Source organism: Styela clava, chromosome 10 (genome assembly GCF_964204865.1).
Source record: "Styela clava chromosome 10, kaStyClav1.hap1.2, whole genome shotgun sequence".
Taxonomy (NCBI): domain Eukaryota; kingdom Metazoa; phylum Chordata; class Ascidiacea; order Stolidobranchia; family Styelidae; genus Styela; species Styela clava.
In genome coordinates this window covers 12,601,374-12,620,362 of record NC_135259.1, presented here as the reverse complement: position 1 = coordinate 12,620,362, position 18,989 = coordinate 12,601,374, and the positions used below count along the sequence as shown (strand labels likewise).

At 35.3% G+C, this 18,989-nt stretch overlaps 1 protein-coding gene across 3 annotated transcripts; it reads right to left on the bottom strand.

Annotated features, from left to right (window-relative positions):
- Positions 1-209: 209 nt before the first annotated feature.
- Positions 210-18,431, bottom strand: LOC120337712 (uncharacterized). 3 transcript variants are annotated; one of them, XM_078117262.1, is made up of 22 exons: positions 18,358-18,431; positions 17,969-18,031; positions 17,290-17,388; positions 16,636-16,734; positions 16,056-16,219; positions 14,961-15,084; positions 14,719-14,848; positions 13,112-13,281; positions 11,474-11,606; positions 10,494-10,609; positions 9,622-9,736; positions 9,137-9,265; positions 8,520-8,608; positions 7,650-7,756; positions 6,431-6,614; positions 6,088-6,163; positions 4,687-4,799; positions 4,108-4,201; positions 3,532-3,620; positions 3,332-3,461; positions 2,808-2,978; positions 210-1,790 (listed from the first exon to the last, which is right to left on the bottom strand). In XM_078117262.1, the coding sequence occupies exons 2-22, from the start codon at positions 17,988-17,990 to the stop codon at positions 1,610-1,612; spliced, it is 2,535 nt and encodes an 844-aa protein (XP_077973388.1). In that variant the 5' UTR covers positions 17,991-18,031; positions 18,358-18,431; the 3' UTR covers positions 210-1,609. The 3 variants fall into 3 exon arrangements, with proteins under 3 accessions (XP_077973388.1, XP_077973387.1, XP_077973386.1); XM_078117261.1 differs by having other exon boundaries at positions 18,261-18,427; XM_078117260.1 differs by lacking the exon at positions 18,358-18,431 and having other exon boundaries at positions 17,969-18,212.
- Between the last annotated feature and the right edge of the window lie 558 nt (positions 18,432-18,989).

The window sequence follows — 18,989 nt, the reverse complement described above, 5'->3', positions numbered from 1 at the left end:
AGTTGTGAAATTGATATCGTAAAAATTGCTTTATAAACACCGCATCGTAGTTGTCAATGTCGCACAGACGTCTGTCTAGTTTGTACTGCCAATGCTGTTCGTGTTAAATTATTTAATTAAAAACATCGTTGCGTTTATAGCATGCCGAATCTGTACCCTTATCCCAAACAACTGTGCATGGAAAAAATGACAATGAATATTAACAAATGTAACGTGTTTTATTTTAACAATGTACAAAAATACTAAAAACACTGTCGTTAACAAAAGTTCTATGTTTTAGGTAGATAGGTTTTTATGAGCAATAGTTAAAATATCATATATTTGCATCAGAGTTTGAATCAGGCTCACTTGTAAATAGAAACCAAAAATTAAAATCCGAAGCTGACAGGAAAAATATTTACTTGAAGTGTGGTAGTGGTCCTCTAACTGGAATAATCCAGTCAATTAAATAGCTTAGTATGTTTAAACAAACTTTTTGCATGTCACTTTTGGCTCGGAAGCAAATTACTAGCAAAACAATTTTGCAAAATCGGAGATAGGAACACAACACTTGTTTCAAAAAATCTTGTCCCGGAAAAGCGTCAGCAATTATGCAAAATTACAGAAATTTATGAAGCGATTAAAACTCTAATATTCAGCCAAGCACAATAACAGCTTAACTAATGTTTTGATTAGAGTATGCAATCATTTATTTTTTATTTTTACACTAAGATATCCTTGAAATATAGACAGTTTTACCGTATTGTCACATCATTTTTGGTTTTGATTTAATCCCCCTTTTTGCAAAGAGAATATGGTTCGAGTAAAACATGACATTAGGGTCAGTTGAAAACTTAGCCTGTAATATGGCCAATTGCGTCATTCGCTTTCTTGAACAGTTAATTAATTGTTTCATTGATATGCTCCTGCTTTTGTTTGGAAGTCCGAAAAACAAACTAGCATAAAGTGCTCGTAAATGTTGAACACTACCAATATTTTCACATAGAACAGTATGTAATATATATATGACAAAGAACAAAATTGTCGAAACTCTATAAATATCGATCTAAATAACACAACTAGGGGCTTGAGTGAGAACATAACCGTTTATTACCATAGGAATTGAGTTCAGTTTCCCTGAAACGATGCAATTATATCATTACCGAGAAAAAACCAATTGTAATTTTACAAACAGTAGAAATCATGGGTTACAGATATATAATAAATTACTACGTTTTCTAATAATTGAAACTATATACTGAACTGCAGTAGATTAATTAACAAAAAAAAAAATACCAAGCCCGCTACAAGCGATCACACTCAATTTTGTCGAAATAGAAAGAAATAAGAATTATTTTAAAATATCAGGTTGTTCGAATGAAAAACAAACAAACAAACAAAAACATCTGAACATTTATACTATACCCAAACTCTCACAATATAACATGACCCCCCCCCCCCAAAAAAAGCAAATAATAACCAAAGCTATAATATTTTTATTATTTACTAATATCAATAGGAAACTATTCGGATTCTGGTACATAGAAAAACTAAATCTGTCATAAAATGTTACCATTTTTTGATATTTTTGTTTGCAGTCTGTAAAAAATGGCATGAATATAGTTAAATTTCAAAGTTTACTTAGATAAACGTATTGGAATGAGTTGTTTTCGTCACCGCAAACTAAATCGATATTCCCGTCTCCGTCCATCTCAAGATATGCCACTACTCCGATGCAACGCTTTCTCTTTCCTTGCCAATCAATCCATGGTTGGAAGACGCCATTCTTGTTCAAAGTTATCACGATTTGTCTGTGAGATTAAAAAAAATGATTAGTAACAGTAAATATAGTTTTATTACTTGATAAGGTTATTTCACGTGGTGATTTTACTTGCTTGTGCATGCATTGTTTGATCATACTGGGATTTGAAATCCACCTATCAAAATAAAACTATGAATATCATTATGCTCCGATTTAAAGTTGGGTTGACAGGCCATCTGACTCGCAGATGACGAACAGACTTAGTTTACTTATAATAACAGTTTCACAAGGCTGCAAGAATAACCGTCGTAAACGTATTGTAGACCCGGAAAAAAATTTCAATTTCTAATATTCTCGAGAAACAGAAATGGGACGACAATTTCGTTACCTTTGGCTTCATCAAAGTAATTCCAGATGGCCTAACTCTAGTAAAATATGCGCAATGCGCGCATTACTCGTATTTTTTGGAATGATCAACAGGGGAGCATGAGTACTAAAGCCTTCAGAAGGGGGCCACGAGCCATAAACGATTGGGTACCACTGGTATAGGGACTATTCCAAATTTGTATTTTATAATGCTATGGACGGGTAAAGCTAACTTGAAGTCTTTTGCGCAACAAATTTTTTAATTTCACTGACCCTGGACGTGAGTTTGACTGCTTTATTCTTTATAAACGCTATCATCTAATATTTAAATTTAATTTTGGCTGGCACTGGCTGACATAAATGTAGTTTCCCCTGCATAAAAATAACGGATGACAGAGTTGCCACATTGCAATCTAGTGATACCGGTAAGTAACATCGACCAGCGATTTGATCCAGTTTGGGTCAGAACGGATCAGAAAACTATTCCGCTCCTTTCAAGGGAAATTACAATGCAATTGTTCGGCAGTTAACAATTAAATAATAGCATTGCGTGATCTTTAATATCCTGGGACGTTCTTCCTATTATACTGCTCGAAGTAAATTTAATTTCTGTAAACTGACTTTCGATTATTTTACGTTTATGTGTATCGAATTTAAAAAGGCTGGGAAATAGTGAAATCGATGCATAAAAACGACTTACTTTGTCACTTGGTTGTGACAGGCTAAATCATCTAATCCGTCTCTATTGAAATCTTGTACGTAAATACGTGTGTTTTCATCATCATCAGTAAAACTGCAATGTAGAGTTGTTCCCTCCCAATTCACCGTAGCTCCCATCGCCGCTTTAAATGGGTCGGTGTAGTACAATCGTCTGAAAGTCAACATTTGTATATATAACAAGAGAGCGATGCTGAAATAAATGAGCACGACGTACAATTGACTAATATTCTAAGCCTGTTGTTTCCAAAACGCACCAAGTGTTTGCCTTTTCTTAACTTTTTATAAAAACTCTTTTTTACCTTTTTACAAAAACACTCAAATTTTGAAATAGTAATATAAAGGCTAACAGTAGGGAAAAGTAATCTAATCAAGAGAAAAAAGTCATTTTTGGAATTGTGAAAAAACGCAACACTATACTGATACTTCATCAATGATGTTTTGTCCTTTTCAAAGCTTGGAAATACAAAACTAAACATTTCAATTACAATAATCCGCATTACTTACGCGAATCCGTCTGGGTAAAGACAAAGTAAATCAGGAAACATATCTTTATTGAATTTCCCAATAAATAATTTTCCGTAAGGACATACGTTTTTTATAACGCTGATACTCTTGCTTTGAAACAAATCTGCAACTATAAAGTAAATTATTGTTGAATGGTTTTTAGAATGAGTAACACTTTGAGAAAGTAAAATACAATTTACCATCTCGTCCAGAAGAACACTGACTTTCTTGGCAGCTTTCCGTTTCTTTATATGATCCCTCGCAGAAGTACGATTTACATTTCCTCGTTCTAGTGTGAATATACAATGATTGGTGTTTGCTTATTTACCAATGGCTATCGTTATAATTGGGAAAAACGCTTTATCGGGGCTCATTCAGAAGAAAAAAAATTGGACTCTGATAACCAAATCTGTTTGAAAATCAATTTCGAATCTTGACTCTGGAAATTCGTTTTTTTTTCAGATTCCGGATAAAAACGAAATCCGTGCAAAAAATGTAAATTAACGTTCGCTTACTAATTTTCCATATATTTCAAAACAAAATCAAATTAAAAAACAAGACAAAATTACAAAACAGAATCGAACTAATTATTTTCGTGAGGACTAAATAATTCATTAATTACGCTGAAATCGCTGATCGCGCTGAAAAAAGTTTAAAGAACACTGCACTATCACATCTGCTGAACTAGGTGGGACTAGGAGAACGTATACTCCACGGCGTTGTCATTTGCCACAACCTCCTAACGTCAGTGCGTTTACAATCTCCTTTACACTTACTTTAACCTTGTTCCTGATCCGCAAGTTTTATCGCATTGTGTCCATCTACCCCAGTCACCCCATCCTGTTGCACTTGTTTCGCTTGATTCAGAACCTAGAAGAAAAACCAGGAAGGTTAACAGAGAGCTTTGACAAATCTTAGTTGTTCGTAAAGTATCTTGATTGTCCACAATATAATATATACAGGGTGTCCAAAAAGTTCCGCCCGATTTCAAAGCATTACCAATTGCAAATTTGAATAAATTTGGTTGTATGATAAACGGGGACTACAACATTCAACATTCAATTAGAAACAGGTTGACTATAAATCTTTTTAAAAAAATAAAATAAAATTTGATTATAAAGATATTATAATCGGGCAAAACTTTTTGGACACCCTGTATATTGAAATTACTAACCGTGAGCGAGAAATTTGTATTTGGTGAAAATACATCTAATTTTGAACAGAAAGTTTTTTAATATAGATTATATTCATATTTTCTGTATATTTGCATTTTCAATTTATTTTAACCAAAAAAGGCCAAAAGTTGGTTTTTTAGTAGTTAAGTGTCGAAAAAATTAACTTATTATCATAATCACTTCCGGATGTGTCCCCATATCCATAATCACTAGATCCGCACGGATTCATACTGCATGACTGGAAGCTGTGACTTGCACCAACACAGCTACCACTCACGGGACATGTTCTTTCCCTGCGAATAACGAAAAATGCTTTGTTTAATATTAATAATTAAGTGGATATTTTCTTTATTTGTGCAGAAAATAATCTTAAATCAGGTTCTGACTAACTAGAGTTTAGTACCGTGTTCCGCCGAAAATAAAACCTAGTCTGAATTTTAATAATGATTTTAATCGATGAAAGCCCTCCCCTCAAAAATAAGATCTAGTCGATCAGTTAAATGAAATCTTCATCGAAATTTATGAATCTGGTGACTTGCAAGACATTCATCACAGGAGGTGATAATATGGTCATTTGATCTATGTTTAGCAGGTTTTTTTTTAAAAATAAAAATGTGTTATTTATAAGTAAATGGATTTCGGTTTTCGTATTTTGTATATTTGAAAATCTTGTATATCTCTACTTTGCAATTTTGTTTTTGATAAAAAAAATGAAAGCCATCCCCCCAAAATAAGCCCTGGTGTTATTTTTCGATATAAAATTGAAATAAGACACTGACTTATTTTCGGAAAACATGGTAGGTATCGAAACGGAATCTCTTACTCAGGAGCGTTTATTCAACGCAATCCCTTATTGTCAAACATTCCTCGCCGAATAAGAAATTTCTGAACCGAAATATTCCATAAAATGTCAATCAGGGCTAGGCAAATGATTCAAATATTTAAAAATGATTAGAATCGCAAATTATTTTGAGTAAGAGAGGAAAGGTGACAAGACAATTTAATCATATGGTGAACTCCCGTCGGACCTCCTGAAGTATGTGCACCAAGATGGCGCACAGCCTGAACATAGTGGTTGTACCAGGTTAGGGTTCAGGTTGTGCGCCATCTTGTTGCACATACTTCGTGAGCCCCCCCCCCCCCCCCCCCCCCGTCTCTCTCTCGACCGGTTACCAAAACATGGCGGGTATAGGAGTACTTGAGCTGTTGTTTGTTTCAGATGCATGAACTTGTTTCAAGTGTAATCACTTAAAAGGAAGTTTTACTTTTGCAGTCTATAAATGAATATTCCTAAAAAAGCGTTTGCTATTTTAGAGGTAATTTGAATGCATTTTTCTTAAGAGTTTGATCTCACTACTATGGTAATGTACAATAGTTTTTTTTTCGACTTATCTATGAAATATTCAATTGGAAGTTGATAGACCTTGCGACAAGACTCGGGACATTCAATTTAATTTATAGAAACAGACTATATTCGAGTTATAGTAAAATATTAAATTTCGGCAAGCTAATTCAAGCTTGTTGGTGTTATATCATTATTGCCATTAATCCTAGACCTATAATTCCTAACTATGCCGTTACCTCGTCCATTGTCCTTCTCCACACGTGACGTCACAAGTTGACCATTGACTCCATTCGCCCCACTGGTTGGATGACCCTGAATAAAAAATATAAACGAGTTGTTGTTTTTCATTCTTTGACCAATAAGGCAACCTCCGTGTCAGGGCACCAGGAATAGTAAACATGACTAGCTATCGACATTTCATGAGATATTGAGGACACCCAATGTTTATCCATATCAGGATTTAAAAATGCTCTAAAATTGGTTTATTCCAAGGGAATTCAAAAAAAAGTTATCAAACACTCATCGAAGCGTAAGTAACAACCGTAAACCTGACATCGAAAGCTAATAATTCATATTTACCACCGACTGCTCCTCCAGGTGCTGCTGTTGTGACAACGTTATTTGAATTTGTCGAACCAGATCCAGCAGGTTGTCCTGCACAAGCTCTAAGCTCACATTCTCTAACTCTTACGTTGCCATGTTCGCTCAAATTTGGTACATCATCTGGAATGGCACAGCGTTTGATTGGGAGATATTCTTCATTCTGAATAAGAAAGCGTAATCAGTAGTTTATTTTTTCGCCATACATGAAATACACAAAATGGATACAGAATATAAAAAGGAGGAAAAACGGTAATTCGGAGTGAAAGAAGTCGCGAGAAACCAATACTGGTTATCGATCGGCGACAACTGTGATAAAATCTAACAGTAATTAAAATACAATGAAAACTTCAAGAAGAAATAGAAATCGAGACGACCTGAACATCCAGGAGACGCCCAATACACGGAAAAACAAAAAAACGACTCCAACCACATATGTGCGAGTAACCATGGGAACGACAGCAGGAATGCAGCGCGAAAACAGAATACTAATATCACAGCGTTAGTGCATTATGGAACTGATAGTCATTTGATTTTACAGGATTACACATGTTTTTGTGTTCACATGTTTGCCAGTGTTCGGATAAGAGTGCGTGAAGACAACTTCAAGTGCTGAAGTAAGGTGATTCGGTGGCGGAATCGACATCGTCATAAATACTTAAAATATATACCGGTAATAGATAAAAAAAAAATTAGTCTAATCTGAAAAAATACAAGCTAACTCAACAACGTAAATAGGGTTAACAATAAATAGCATTGTAAATTAGCCAGCATATGTACCGCATGGAATCATTGACATTGAGAGCGATTGTTATAAGAAAACAAAATGGCATTGTGGTTAAAGCGTTGGACTTAGCTATGTTGTTATCGGAGGTGAAACATCCTGTTCTCAGATCTCATGTAACACAACTACTAACCTATAGTGCAATAAATTGGGTAGGAAATACCGTACCTGAAATGTGTTACAGTCCTTACAAACCATGATAGCTCCTTGTCTAGTTGAGTCTTACATAGTGTGAAAAGCGTGTAAGAAAATCTCAAACGCTCCAGAGAGCAACATGAAAATTCTTCGATGAAATTGGAATAATATCTGTTACGTCTATCGTTGTTGTTGTTAACGAAACCACAAATTTACTTATTTGTAGGATTTTGAATTGTACCGGTAAATGAAATTGTAGAAAACTGAAAATTAACTTACTCTAGCACACGTTCTAGTAGAAGTCTGCTTTCCTTTTCCACAATGTTTATCGCAGACCATCCAATTGGTCCATTGAGTCCATGTTCCAAACGTCTCAGTCATGACTTCTATTTTTACATTGTTAAAATAAAATTATACTTGTAAGTATTACTCAAAACAACGGTAAAAAAATTGAATCAGTAGCGTGTCAGTGAAAGTATTATTATTATCTGTAGCTTCCGGTCGTTCCATAATAGCTCTTGCTGGCTATGTAACAGTTATTTCTAGGCTCGGAGCAAAGCTTCCCTTTTTCTGTCGCTATTTTTTTAGTTGTTAATATAATTCAGTGAGAATACTTGTCAAATACTGAGCAGAGAAGTATGAAATAGTATCGTAACAATTTATTCCATTCAAAAATTGCATCGAATAACTTCCCCTGCAGTCGAATCTTCACAGACGCTGTAAGGAGCGCTTGAACCTATAGTATAGTATAGCGTTCCAAATATTGAAATTTAGAATAGCTAGCGCATAGTTGGTTTATATTCATGTCGAGGATAAATAAACCTGTGTTAGCAAAACAATGTATTTTGCCGACGTTTCAAATTTTCATACAGATAAACTTCACCACAAATTTAGACTGTTGGAAGTAGCCATATTGTGGCATCGCAAAACTCTTGCTCATCTCACTACCCTAGAAAAAATACATTGGCTAGGCAAGGTGACTAAAAAGATTCCGTATCGGTGGCTGATTGTTTTCATTAGCCTTATTAGGAATAATTGTGTGCAAAATCTCAATAGGCTCATCCATGTTAATTTTGCACTTGACCACATTATTGTTTTTATTCCGTTGAGACCCGTCCAATGCATGTGAATAAAAGTCAAAGTTCTTACTTTCTCCAGTGTCACAGAAAACCTCATAGCATGGTTTGTAGTTAAAATATTCTCCTACGCAAGCCAATACTTTACTACATTCTCTGGATCTAAAAATCAGACGTGATAATTTAAAGGTAATTGCCAAGGAAATACGGTACTCCTGTATATTATGCGAACCAAGATGGCGGGCACCGGAACGTAGTATGTGTACCAGGTGGTTAGGCCATCATTTTAATCCAATTTTCCTTATTTTAGAACCATTACGAGTTCGGGGACTAGTCGAGTGACTTCCGTAGTATTTGTACCTAAAATTATGGCATAACCTTAACCTGGTACACATACTACGTTCCGGTGTCCGCCATCTTGGTTCACATACTACGGAAGTACCGGAAATACACATTCATATTTAATAGTATTTAACCGCACTTCCAAACATTTGATTTATCGCTATGTGAACGGGTGGAAAAACAGAAATTTCAGTGTAAACGGGATTTCTTGCTGGACAAACTGTATATTTTATTTAAAAAATATTTTATAGAAAATAAAATTTTATATTTTTAAGACCAAGGGAATTATTTTATTATGCTGTATTATTTCCTATTTGAAGTATTGTTAGAATTCTACAAAAAATTTACTGCATCATTCGTCCTGGCCCACATGTTGCTGAGCAAGATGCCCAGCTGCCCCATTCTTTCCATTCTCCATCAGGTGGCGGACATTCAGCAGTATTGCATTCTTCGTAATCTGATGGCAATCCAGGGCACCTTGAAGCGTTAAATGAGTGTGAATATTGTGGTCTAGTGCAAGGCTCTCCAAACTAGCGACCTCGACACCTCGATGGGTCTCAATGGGTGCCGCGGTATGTTTCATAAACAATATTGAAGTTTTACAATAAAACATTTTGATTAGAAGAGGAAAACAGATCCTTGACGAAGCTGAACGTTACACGACTGAGTGGAATTAGAAAATTTTTATTTAGAAAAACAAGGATGCCTCCTCCAGTCAAAAAACAAAACAAATGTAGATGAGCATTCATGGCTTACTGGGAAGGGATGGAATTTGAATGACTCATGAAGAGAGTTGATAGGATATTTCTAAAATTTAAGAACCAGCCACTCACCCATCAACAAGTTTTTCTCCAGTTGCTTGGTGTATACAATGTCGATATCGCTGCCTTTTCCCATCGCCACATGTTTGGGTGCATTCACTCCAATTATTCCACTCGTTCCATTCACCTGAAATTTCAGACTTTTGTGAATAATAAAGTTTGCAATGTGATATTTTTTGTTTATAGATCGTTTCGTTAAATTTTTCAATATTTTCACGGGTCACAATATTGCGCCAACGCTCCATTAATATGACCATGTTCGTGTTGAACGCAGGGTTTCGGATTTGAAGAAAGTTCACACCCGGTTTCAGGCCATTTCCGAAACGACGTCGGCTCCGGATCCCGACTCCAGCTTGACAAATTGATTCCGGCTTCGGAAAGTCTGAAAATGCGAATCTGGATCCGACTTTGGTAAAAACATGTCAAACTTCGACTCAAGTCTCTGATACCAACTCCATAGCGCTTGTCTTTGGCGTGTATTGAGATAGTTGGAACTGTATATAATAATTAACTTGAATTATGCTGAAACACATAACCATGCCACGTGTACGAATTCGGTGTGGTTGCATGTAAGACTTGAACGCAAAAATTGCGTGTTTTGTGTAACTTTGAGCAGTATCCTTTAAAATTCATTGATTACAAAATACACAAAAATTTGGGTGAAATATTTCAAAACGAAATTCCTATCAAAATAAAATTTATATGTCCTTCAAGCGGCTTCTTCCATTTTGAGGACTGAAAATTTAAAAACCGATTGTTTCCGTAGTTGCGGAAACAACAGATTTTCCAACAACAACAGCAAGTTAGCAAAGCAATCCATATGTATGCACACTGGGTGTCCAGAACATGGAAAATTTCTTCCAGATACCATGCGTCAAACTCACCTGTTTTTTTATTCGGCCCACTGTCCTTACATTTGTAAAGCAATCGAATTTCATGTAAATCTTCAGCCGTTAAAAAATTTTCTTCATGTTTTTTCTTAATTATTACATTCCCTTTGCTTAAGTATGAGTATAGAAATGTAAACAGTTGAAATAAATGAAAAATGAATCAGTTAAAAAATTTTTTACAATATTTTATGGTAAATTCCATATAATAATAAATAAAGTGTTGTGGCATAGTTTTTAATTTTCTGTGTTTGCCCATTTTTCAATGTAAAATTTGTGATTTGCACTGGGAAATAATATTTAAATATATGGACACTAAGATCAAAAGACTACCGCGATAACAGAAATGTTTCAACAAAATGTTAAATAAATTTTACCTAATGCAATACAGGGAGTCCTCGACTTACGACGTTGTTTCGTTCTTGAGATGCGATGTAACCCGGATTTCAGTGTGAGTCGGAACATTGTACAGTACTGTACTGTACAGTACATAAATTGATATACATAGATTGTTACTTTATACATATCGTACTGTATTGTACACGTCATTTACGATGTAAATGACGAAAACCAATGAGCCCAAAGCACTGATTTTCTTGATCACAATGATCTAGTTAAAAGGGCTTAGATATTACAGTACAGTATTATCGTAACCTCGAAACAGCGTTATGGAGTGCGCGGTCGTAACCCCAAAACAGCGTATAAGTCGCGACCGTCGTAACCCGAGGACTCCTTGTATATCTTTCATGAATCAAAATATGCAAGATGTTGGTGAAAATATTGGGCACAAAAAGACTCGAAATTAATATAAAAATAAATAAAATTATTTATCCAGCAACTTTTCAAGTCAAATTATATTTATGCCAAATTTTACAAAGTTAAAAATACCTATAGAGTGGTTTAATTGTGAAATAATCTAATCTAAAATCTATAAATACGACTAAAGACAATTCAGATGTTAAAGCAAGTTGTCTTACCCTGTTATTGTTGGCTTACTCTTATCCACAGCCCAACAGAAGCTCATGTAATGCATCCCAGATGTTATTTCGTACTCTGATCCTAGATCTATCAGTTGGTCCGATTCCTCTTTATCAAAATTGTGAGATGTGTCTATCAAGCAAAACATGAATGATATAAATGAGTATTTTATTCATTAAACAATATGGATTTTCTACTCTAGCTCAATGGATCTTAAACCTTTGCATTTGATCGTAATCAAGATACTTAGGCCAGAAAATAATAGTCGCAGAGCCATAATGTTGCGAATGTCAACATTATTTTGAGGACCTCAAAACCAGTCATTGAATGGGATTTATTACTTATCGATTTTGATCGGTAAGTATGTTGATATGTATTTGTCTGTTAGACACTTTCATATGTTACGCGATATCTCACGAAATTGATTCTGCTCCAAATTTTGCATGTGCATATATCATATCTCGAACCGCAGATCGATAAGTCGGCGGTCTCCAATCGCTATCTTGTTACTTATCGATTTTAATCGGTAAGTATGTTGATAGATATTTTTCTTTCTGTCTGTCTGTTTGTTTGTCTGTTAGATGCACGCGATATCTCACGGAAGCGAGATTGAATCTGCTCCAGATTTTGCATGTGCATTCATCATGTTTCGGACCGGAAGCTTATTGATTTTGGGCGAATTATGTGGTATATTTAGCGAGTTATTATTTAATTAGTGATGGGACACAAGGTGTCACTATGGAGTAAGAGCGCTGTTTTGGGGATCCCCTAACTTTCGATAGATAAGTCTTCGGTCTCTGACTTATATTCTCGTTTACTAGTTGATAGCTAAAATTTCAGCTGAAACTTTCAAATTTGACTATAAAGTGGTTGATTATTGACCGTCAAGGCGTCAAGTATCTAAACTTTAGATATACCTAACGCTGTATTTAATCAGACCAAACACAGTTCCCTTATTTGTTAAGTCGAAAAGTTCCGTGGTAACGTGATAATCTCGACACATAGTTTGAGAACCACTTGGACTCTAGCTATCAGAGCGTTTCAGCGCTCTAGTAAGCGCAAACTGGTTTGAATTCACCATTTGAAGCGACTGAGAATATCGATCGGAGACCGAAGACTTATCGATCGAAAGTTAGGGGATCCCCAAAACAGAAACTGCGGTTTCGATTCATCCGCCCTTACGAAAGAGTGACACCGTGTGTCCCGTCACTAATTATACGACATAATTCATCCAAAATCAATAGGCATCTAGTCCGAGATATGATAAATGCACATGCAAATTTGGAGCAGATTCCATCTCGCTTTCGTGAGATATCGCGTGCATCTAACAGACAAACAAATAAACAGACGAACAAATAAACAGACAGACAAATACCTATCAACATACTTATCGAGATCGATAAGTAATAATATCAACTGATTTCAATTTAGTTTTATCCTTGTTCGGGGTCGGTTTTTTCCGTCACTGCGATAAAAAATAAAGCTCTTCTGAAGACGAAACAATTTGTTTAGGTTATATCTAAATTTTTCGTCCACTTTGCCATGAACCTTAGCATATAACAGCTATGAGTTTTCTTGAGGGCACGGGCAGCAGAACTATCCATCTAGATTTGTAGGTAAAAAAATATTGTACATACATTTATCGAGGTTATCCCAATGAATATCGACATATGCATCTCGATCCTTTCTCGATTGCTCGTGATAAAATCCGAGTGTATGCATCAGCTCATGCTGAATTGTTGCTTCAAAAAAACATCCTTCTGGCAGATTAACCAACTGCCTTCCACCAGCTCTGCCAATATGTGCCCTGAATATGAATAGTAAGTATATAAATTGGCGACTTCGAAATAAAAATTACAGGAACCATATTTGTACACTGATAGTAAACTAACGCAAAAACTTTCAGCACGATTCACAGCTCCAAATTGTAGCTATATATCCTAAACCTTAAGTTCATTCCATTACTACAAACAATTAAAAACATTATACGAAAATATAAGCATGCCCTAAATGGGCCCGTTATTTAAACGTACCAATGATTTCCCTACACCCCCCCCCCCCATAATTTTGAGCTTTTTATTCCCTTATTATATCAGCAAAAAAATGTGGGTTATTTTGCAAATCCAAATATTTCAGTCTGATAGGTCAATGAGGGCGGATATCTGCGGCGGCGCAAAAGTTCACTATATTATGAATAACATTTTTGGGCGGTGATCCTATAAAGTCCAACCTAAATCGCACAATGTCTGAGAATACTCGTGTTTTGACCCAATGGCCCCATTATGGGCCTACTAGATGCGGCGTTTTTCTGATCATTTGAATAGGATGATTTATTATTTGTCAGAAGAGAAACTTTACCATGTATTTCACATATTAAATTGATAAAGTCGTTTTGAAATTGCGTTTTCCAGATAGGAGGAAGGTTGGGACACTTTTTTTTTGCATTTTTTGAGTCTCAACTTGCATTCATTCATTTGACCCGTACGGGACTAATGCAGAAAGGGGCAAATGTAGTTTTCATTCTCGACTAAGAAATTCTCTGGTGCACAATGGGGCGGTCGATCAAATTGAACGAAACATGCCGTTAAAAATCAGCATCTCAAGAACTCTGGGCATCAAATTTGGAGAGATTTGGCATTGTTCCCCATATGCATCAAACTATTTCAGACTGAAACTCCCAAGTGGGCTAAAGCAAAGAAATACCGGACAGTAGTATGTCGTTTGCGGACGGACGTCTTTCCAGCACCGAAAGGCGGATTCAAACATCGAAAACATACATAAATACGAGTACAGTAAGAGTCGGAGAGCTGATTTTCCAACGTACCCCACCTTGCCCTGCCAGTTTTGTCTTTAAACTATCAATTGCTCAGTGTTTGGGGCATTAAACTTGGGTGCCAATTTGATTTCAGCAATAATCCCAGCTATCTGCGTAATTCTATTTTTTCAGTCTCCAGATTATTGACATATGAAATATTGAAATTTGTTGTTTTTGTATACTTTTTTTCATTATTTTAAAATTGCACCAAATACCACATGATTTATTGGAATTTACGATTCAATTCTATATTAGTTACATAGCTTTCTGCAATTAAACGACCCCAAAACGCTCCAAAGTTGCAACAAATTCCCCACCTCCTAAATTTGGAAACAAACCCCCTAAAATGAAAAGCTTGGGAACATACTGAAACGTACACGATACTGCCAGACTCGCTTTAAATTTTTCTGGAGTGAAAATGGCACTTACGAACAGCCTTGCCCTCGGCTCATAATTTTGAGATAATCTGGTTCGTTTTCTGTTCTTGGTATAAAATCCAAGCAAGTTCGTTGCGATAAATTTCGCATTGACATGTCAAATTCTTTGTAAAAATCTTCAGCTATGAAATAAAAGCGTTGATATAAAATTGAGTTAATTATCTCTATTAAGCATGATTATATAAAAAATAAATAAACGTAATTCATATTTCAGCATCATAAAGTATAACTCACTAATAACTTCGTCAAGAATGTAAGGTATTTTATATCTTCCATCGACTTCAATATTATCCCATTTGTTGTCTCCCCACGCGTAAAATAGTTCGAAATCTTCGTCTTCTTCGCTATGACCAAAATCCTACAAATTGAATAATTTTCGGTTTCACTACTCATATATATAAACAAAATATTAGCCGAGAACAGAGCTTTAAACCGTATTCCATCACCCAGTATGACAAAGCACAGGAGGGTCAAGAAAGGTACAAAGATGCCTAGCCATTACAGTAATGTAACCGTAATATTTCTCAAATTTGACAACACCAATAATATTCTCTCTCTACTATAACAACAGGTTTTTGCTATCAAAGTTGGGTACTCCCGTTGTATGTGAACCAAGATGGCGGACATCGGAGCGTATTATGTGTACCAGGTTGGGTTAGGCCATAATTTCAGGTACAAATACTACGGGAGTCACTTGGCTAGTCCCCGAACTCGTAATAGAACTAAAATAAGGAAAATTGGAATGAAATTATGGCCTAACCCCAACCTGGTACTTGTGGTACATATGCTACGTTCCGGTGTCCGCCATCTTGGTACGCATACTTCAGGAGCCCCAAAGTTGTGTTTTTTGACTCATCACGATGCTTACTGAATGTGCGCATACATTTATGTAAGTTGGTTGCACTTTTTTTAAACTAGGTTTTATACAAGCAGTCTTATATCTATATTTATACAAGCAGTCTTATATATCTTATATTCTCAGTAACGTTTATTTTCAAATATAGTATTCGGAATCGTTTCATCATCTTCAAGAAGTCGGCAAATTGCCGGTAGGCCTCGAACATAAAGATATTTCGAAAGTGTACGGGAAAGAATTTAAATGTACTTTTATTACGAGGTAATTTCAACTAAACTCTTAAATAAAGAAGCATATTTTAGACGCTTGACATCTGTATTTCCGATATTTTTAGTTTTTCACTGATTCGAAAATTACACCAAATGGAATAGCCTTCTGAATATTTTTTGTTCAGTCCTAATCGTAAATAATTTTAAACTGCATTGTTAAATATTGTCGAAGAGAATCTGAATGGATACAAAGTCTTATCCTACCTTCATCATTTTTGGAATTTCATCCTCGTTGAATTGAATATCTCCTTGAAACGATCCGGATTCAGCACAATCACAACTATTTGGACACTCAGTTTCTTCGTCTTGTGCAAATCCGAATGGGCAGGGTGATGCGCATTGTCCGTAGTCAAAATCGCACATAGTTTCTATGCAAACGAAAAAAATAACTGTAATACTGTGGAGCATTTGAATTTGTTTTCGAAACATATCTCAAACACGGAGCACCGATCTACAGGTGGAAAATGTTCTGCGAAAAGGCTGATTGTTGAAGGCTTGGGGAAATATGATTACTGTGGTAATGTGATCATATTTATTGGTTAATATTTAGACAAAGATAGAGAGTATTTATTCATCATTTATGATATTAGTACTGCATCTGACTATGCAGCAATTTCAAGCTAGCGATGTGAAAGTATATGCTTTGACAGCAATACGGATTATAAACTCCAAGTAGAGATCGACAAAATTATACAAAAAAACTTTATAGTTTTATTAATGCTTAGTGATAGTTACATTATCTTTGAGCAATGTTGGCGTATCAACAAGAATTGCCAGAGTTTACCTAAACATTCTCGTCTTGTCACCGGATCTAAAAGAACTGTAATCTTTTTTCCTGCTGAATATTGTGCAAGAAATTTTTCACACTCGGTTGGCGCACCACCTAAAACGAAAATCTTATGTGAATCTGAGCAAAATTGATAAGAAAAAAGTTTTTTTTTTTAACTAAAAACTCAATATAGGTGCACAGTTTTCTTTATCTAGAAAAATAAAGGTAATGGTTAGGGCTTTTATCAATAGGGACAAGAAAACTTGAATAATAGAGTTTGATGATGGCTGCATTATCAACCCTAAAATTACGATGGTGCTATATTTAAACACGAGATCAATGCTCAAATATTTGAAGTTATATTAAAATGTTCCTATATTTCATGTAAAATTTTCTCATAAATTAAAATACAAAAGCGAAATTTTGTGCAAATTAACAGGTCGAAAAAAATTTGAAAAATAAAATAGCAAAATCATAGCGTTCTATCGGTTTCTGAAAACTTGACATCCATTATTGCGAAGAAAAGCGATTTTCAGAACAGTAGCAATTCATCAAGACGAATCATATTCAATCCTTGTTTTCAAAACTAGATTGAGAGTGGTAACAAATTTATTCCATTTTTGAATTTTGGTGAGTAAGATTTTTGTTGGTCTGTTTGATCACACTCACCGATAACTGCAACACCCAATACTACAACAGCAAGCAAAGCCAGTAGTCCAACTGCGACTGAAATGGTGAGTTTTTTGGTTGAATCGTCGTTCGGAGACTCTGAAAATAGAAAAGATTAATTTATATGCTAATATATTATGGAAACATGCCATGCCTTTTAATTCAATTACATGAATAACATTAATTTAGAGGCGTGGCGCATAATTATTCTTTCTACTGGGTGACCGTACATTTGAACCCATGCGTATATCCACGGGTTCAATCTATATGCGGGTGCTAAAACCCATGGGTTAGGGTTAGTATGGGTTTAACTAACCGTGTAACAAAAAAAATTCCATAGGTGCAATAGCATACAGGTGCAATTGTCATGGGTTCAAATGTACGTGGGTTCAAATGTAATGGAACCTTTCTACTGATACCTTTCATATTAAACATGGATTATGTTTCACCTGAAATATATATTTCAATCATCAGCGCAGCCCCCATCCCAGATATTAATAAAAGGAAGTAGTTAGGATCGGATTTACTTTTTATATCAGGGAGAGGAAAGGGTATAATACGGCTTAATCATATGGCGAACCACGACCTCACGTCCGTTAATAGTCCATGTCCGGTACGGTATGGCATGATAATAGAAGGTTAGACAACCCCCGTGTCCGTACTTTCGATTGGTACTTACTTTGTCGATCTTTTGCTTCCATTGTTTTTGAATTGGTTACAATATCGCTAAGATGTCTTTATCCTGCAATTAAATTAGCCTACTGGGAAATTTGTGTATACGACACGAGTTAACGTTACGGTATTCTTGAATACTGGTTTCATCTACAACAATTTTGATTTACTCATCTTAGCTAGGTAATCAAGTGCCGAAATTGTGCCAAATTAAAGCAATTGCGAATTTTTAAATAATATTTTTACTAACGTCAAGTAACGCAAATTAGTCAGTAAAATCTGCCTAAGCGATAACTTACAGTATTCTTCTAATAGCTTGGACTTATTCTGCTTAAATGTGCAGACTTTGGCATTTCAGTGACTCGCAGATTTATTCAAGAATATTAAAATAATTACTTCTGATATTTGAGAAAACTGATTCATAAGACGCTGCGTCGCAATCCCGCAAAATCCGAACGTTATAGCAATGTCCATACATACGCTTGTCAAGAAGTAGCTATCTCCAGCAAAATAGTCTATTGTTCTTATTGTTGTGTCATAAGAAAAGCGGTTGAATCAATCACTTTGAATTAATATTCAGACGGTTGCCAGATTAAAGGTAACTTTTTTGTTTTTTTTATAGGCAAGTTTTTTTTTTTACATAATTCTGATAGGCATAGATATAATGTATATTTGATGAAATTACAACATATACATAGTTCAATAAGTCAAATAGAACATATAAATAGGTATTCTCGGCTAAAGTTTGAGATGATTTACGCGAAACGTATTCACAAGAACTGCATACTGCTGGTTGTAACAGTTCTCATCATAACACAGAGTCTTTTCCCTAACTTTGTAACCAGCTAGGAATAAATATTTATCCCCAGACTTAGTTCACGCATACTAATTAAAAATAGCACAAATCAAACTAAAAAATTAAATACAACATCGGGTGTATTGAACTATTTGATATTTACTGGTACGCCCTTCGCCCTGCGTAATTTCTCGGATCAAGACTCGAGAGTACATACTACCTCATGGATTGT

Coding starts and splice junctions, on each gene's coding strand:
- LOC120337712 (XM_078117262.1), bottom strand. CDS start 17,990: ATGGAAGCAAAAGATCGACAAA. Junction 13,282..14,718: donor AGCCGAGGGCAAGGCTGTTC/GTAAGTGCCATT, acceptor ATTCATATTCAG/GGCACATATTGGCAGAGCTG. Junction 6,615..7,649: donor CTACTAGAACGTGTGCTAGA/GTAAGTTAATTT, acceptor TTTCTTATTCAG/AATGAAGAATATCTCCCAAT.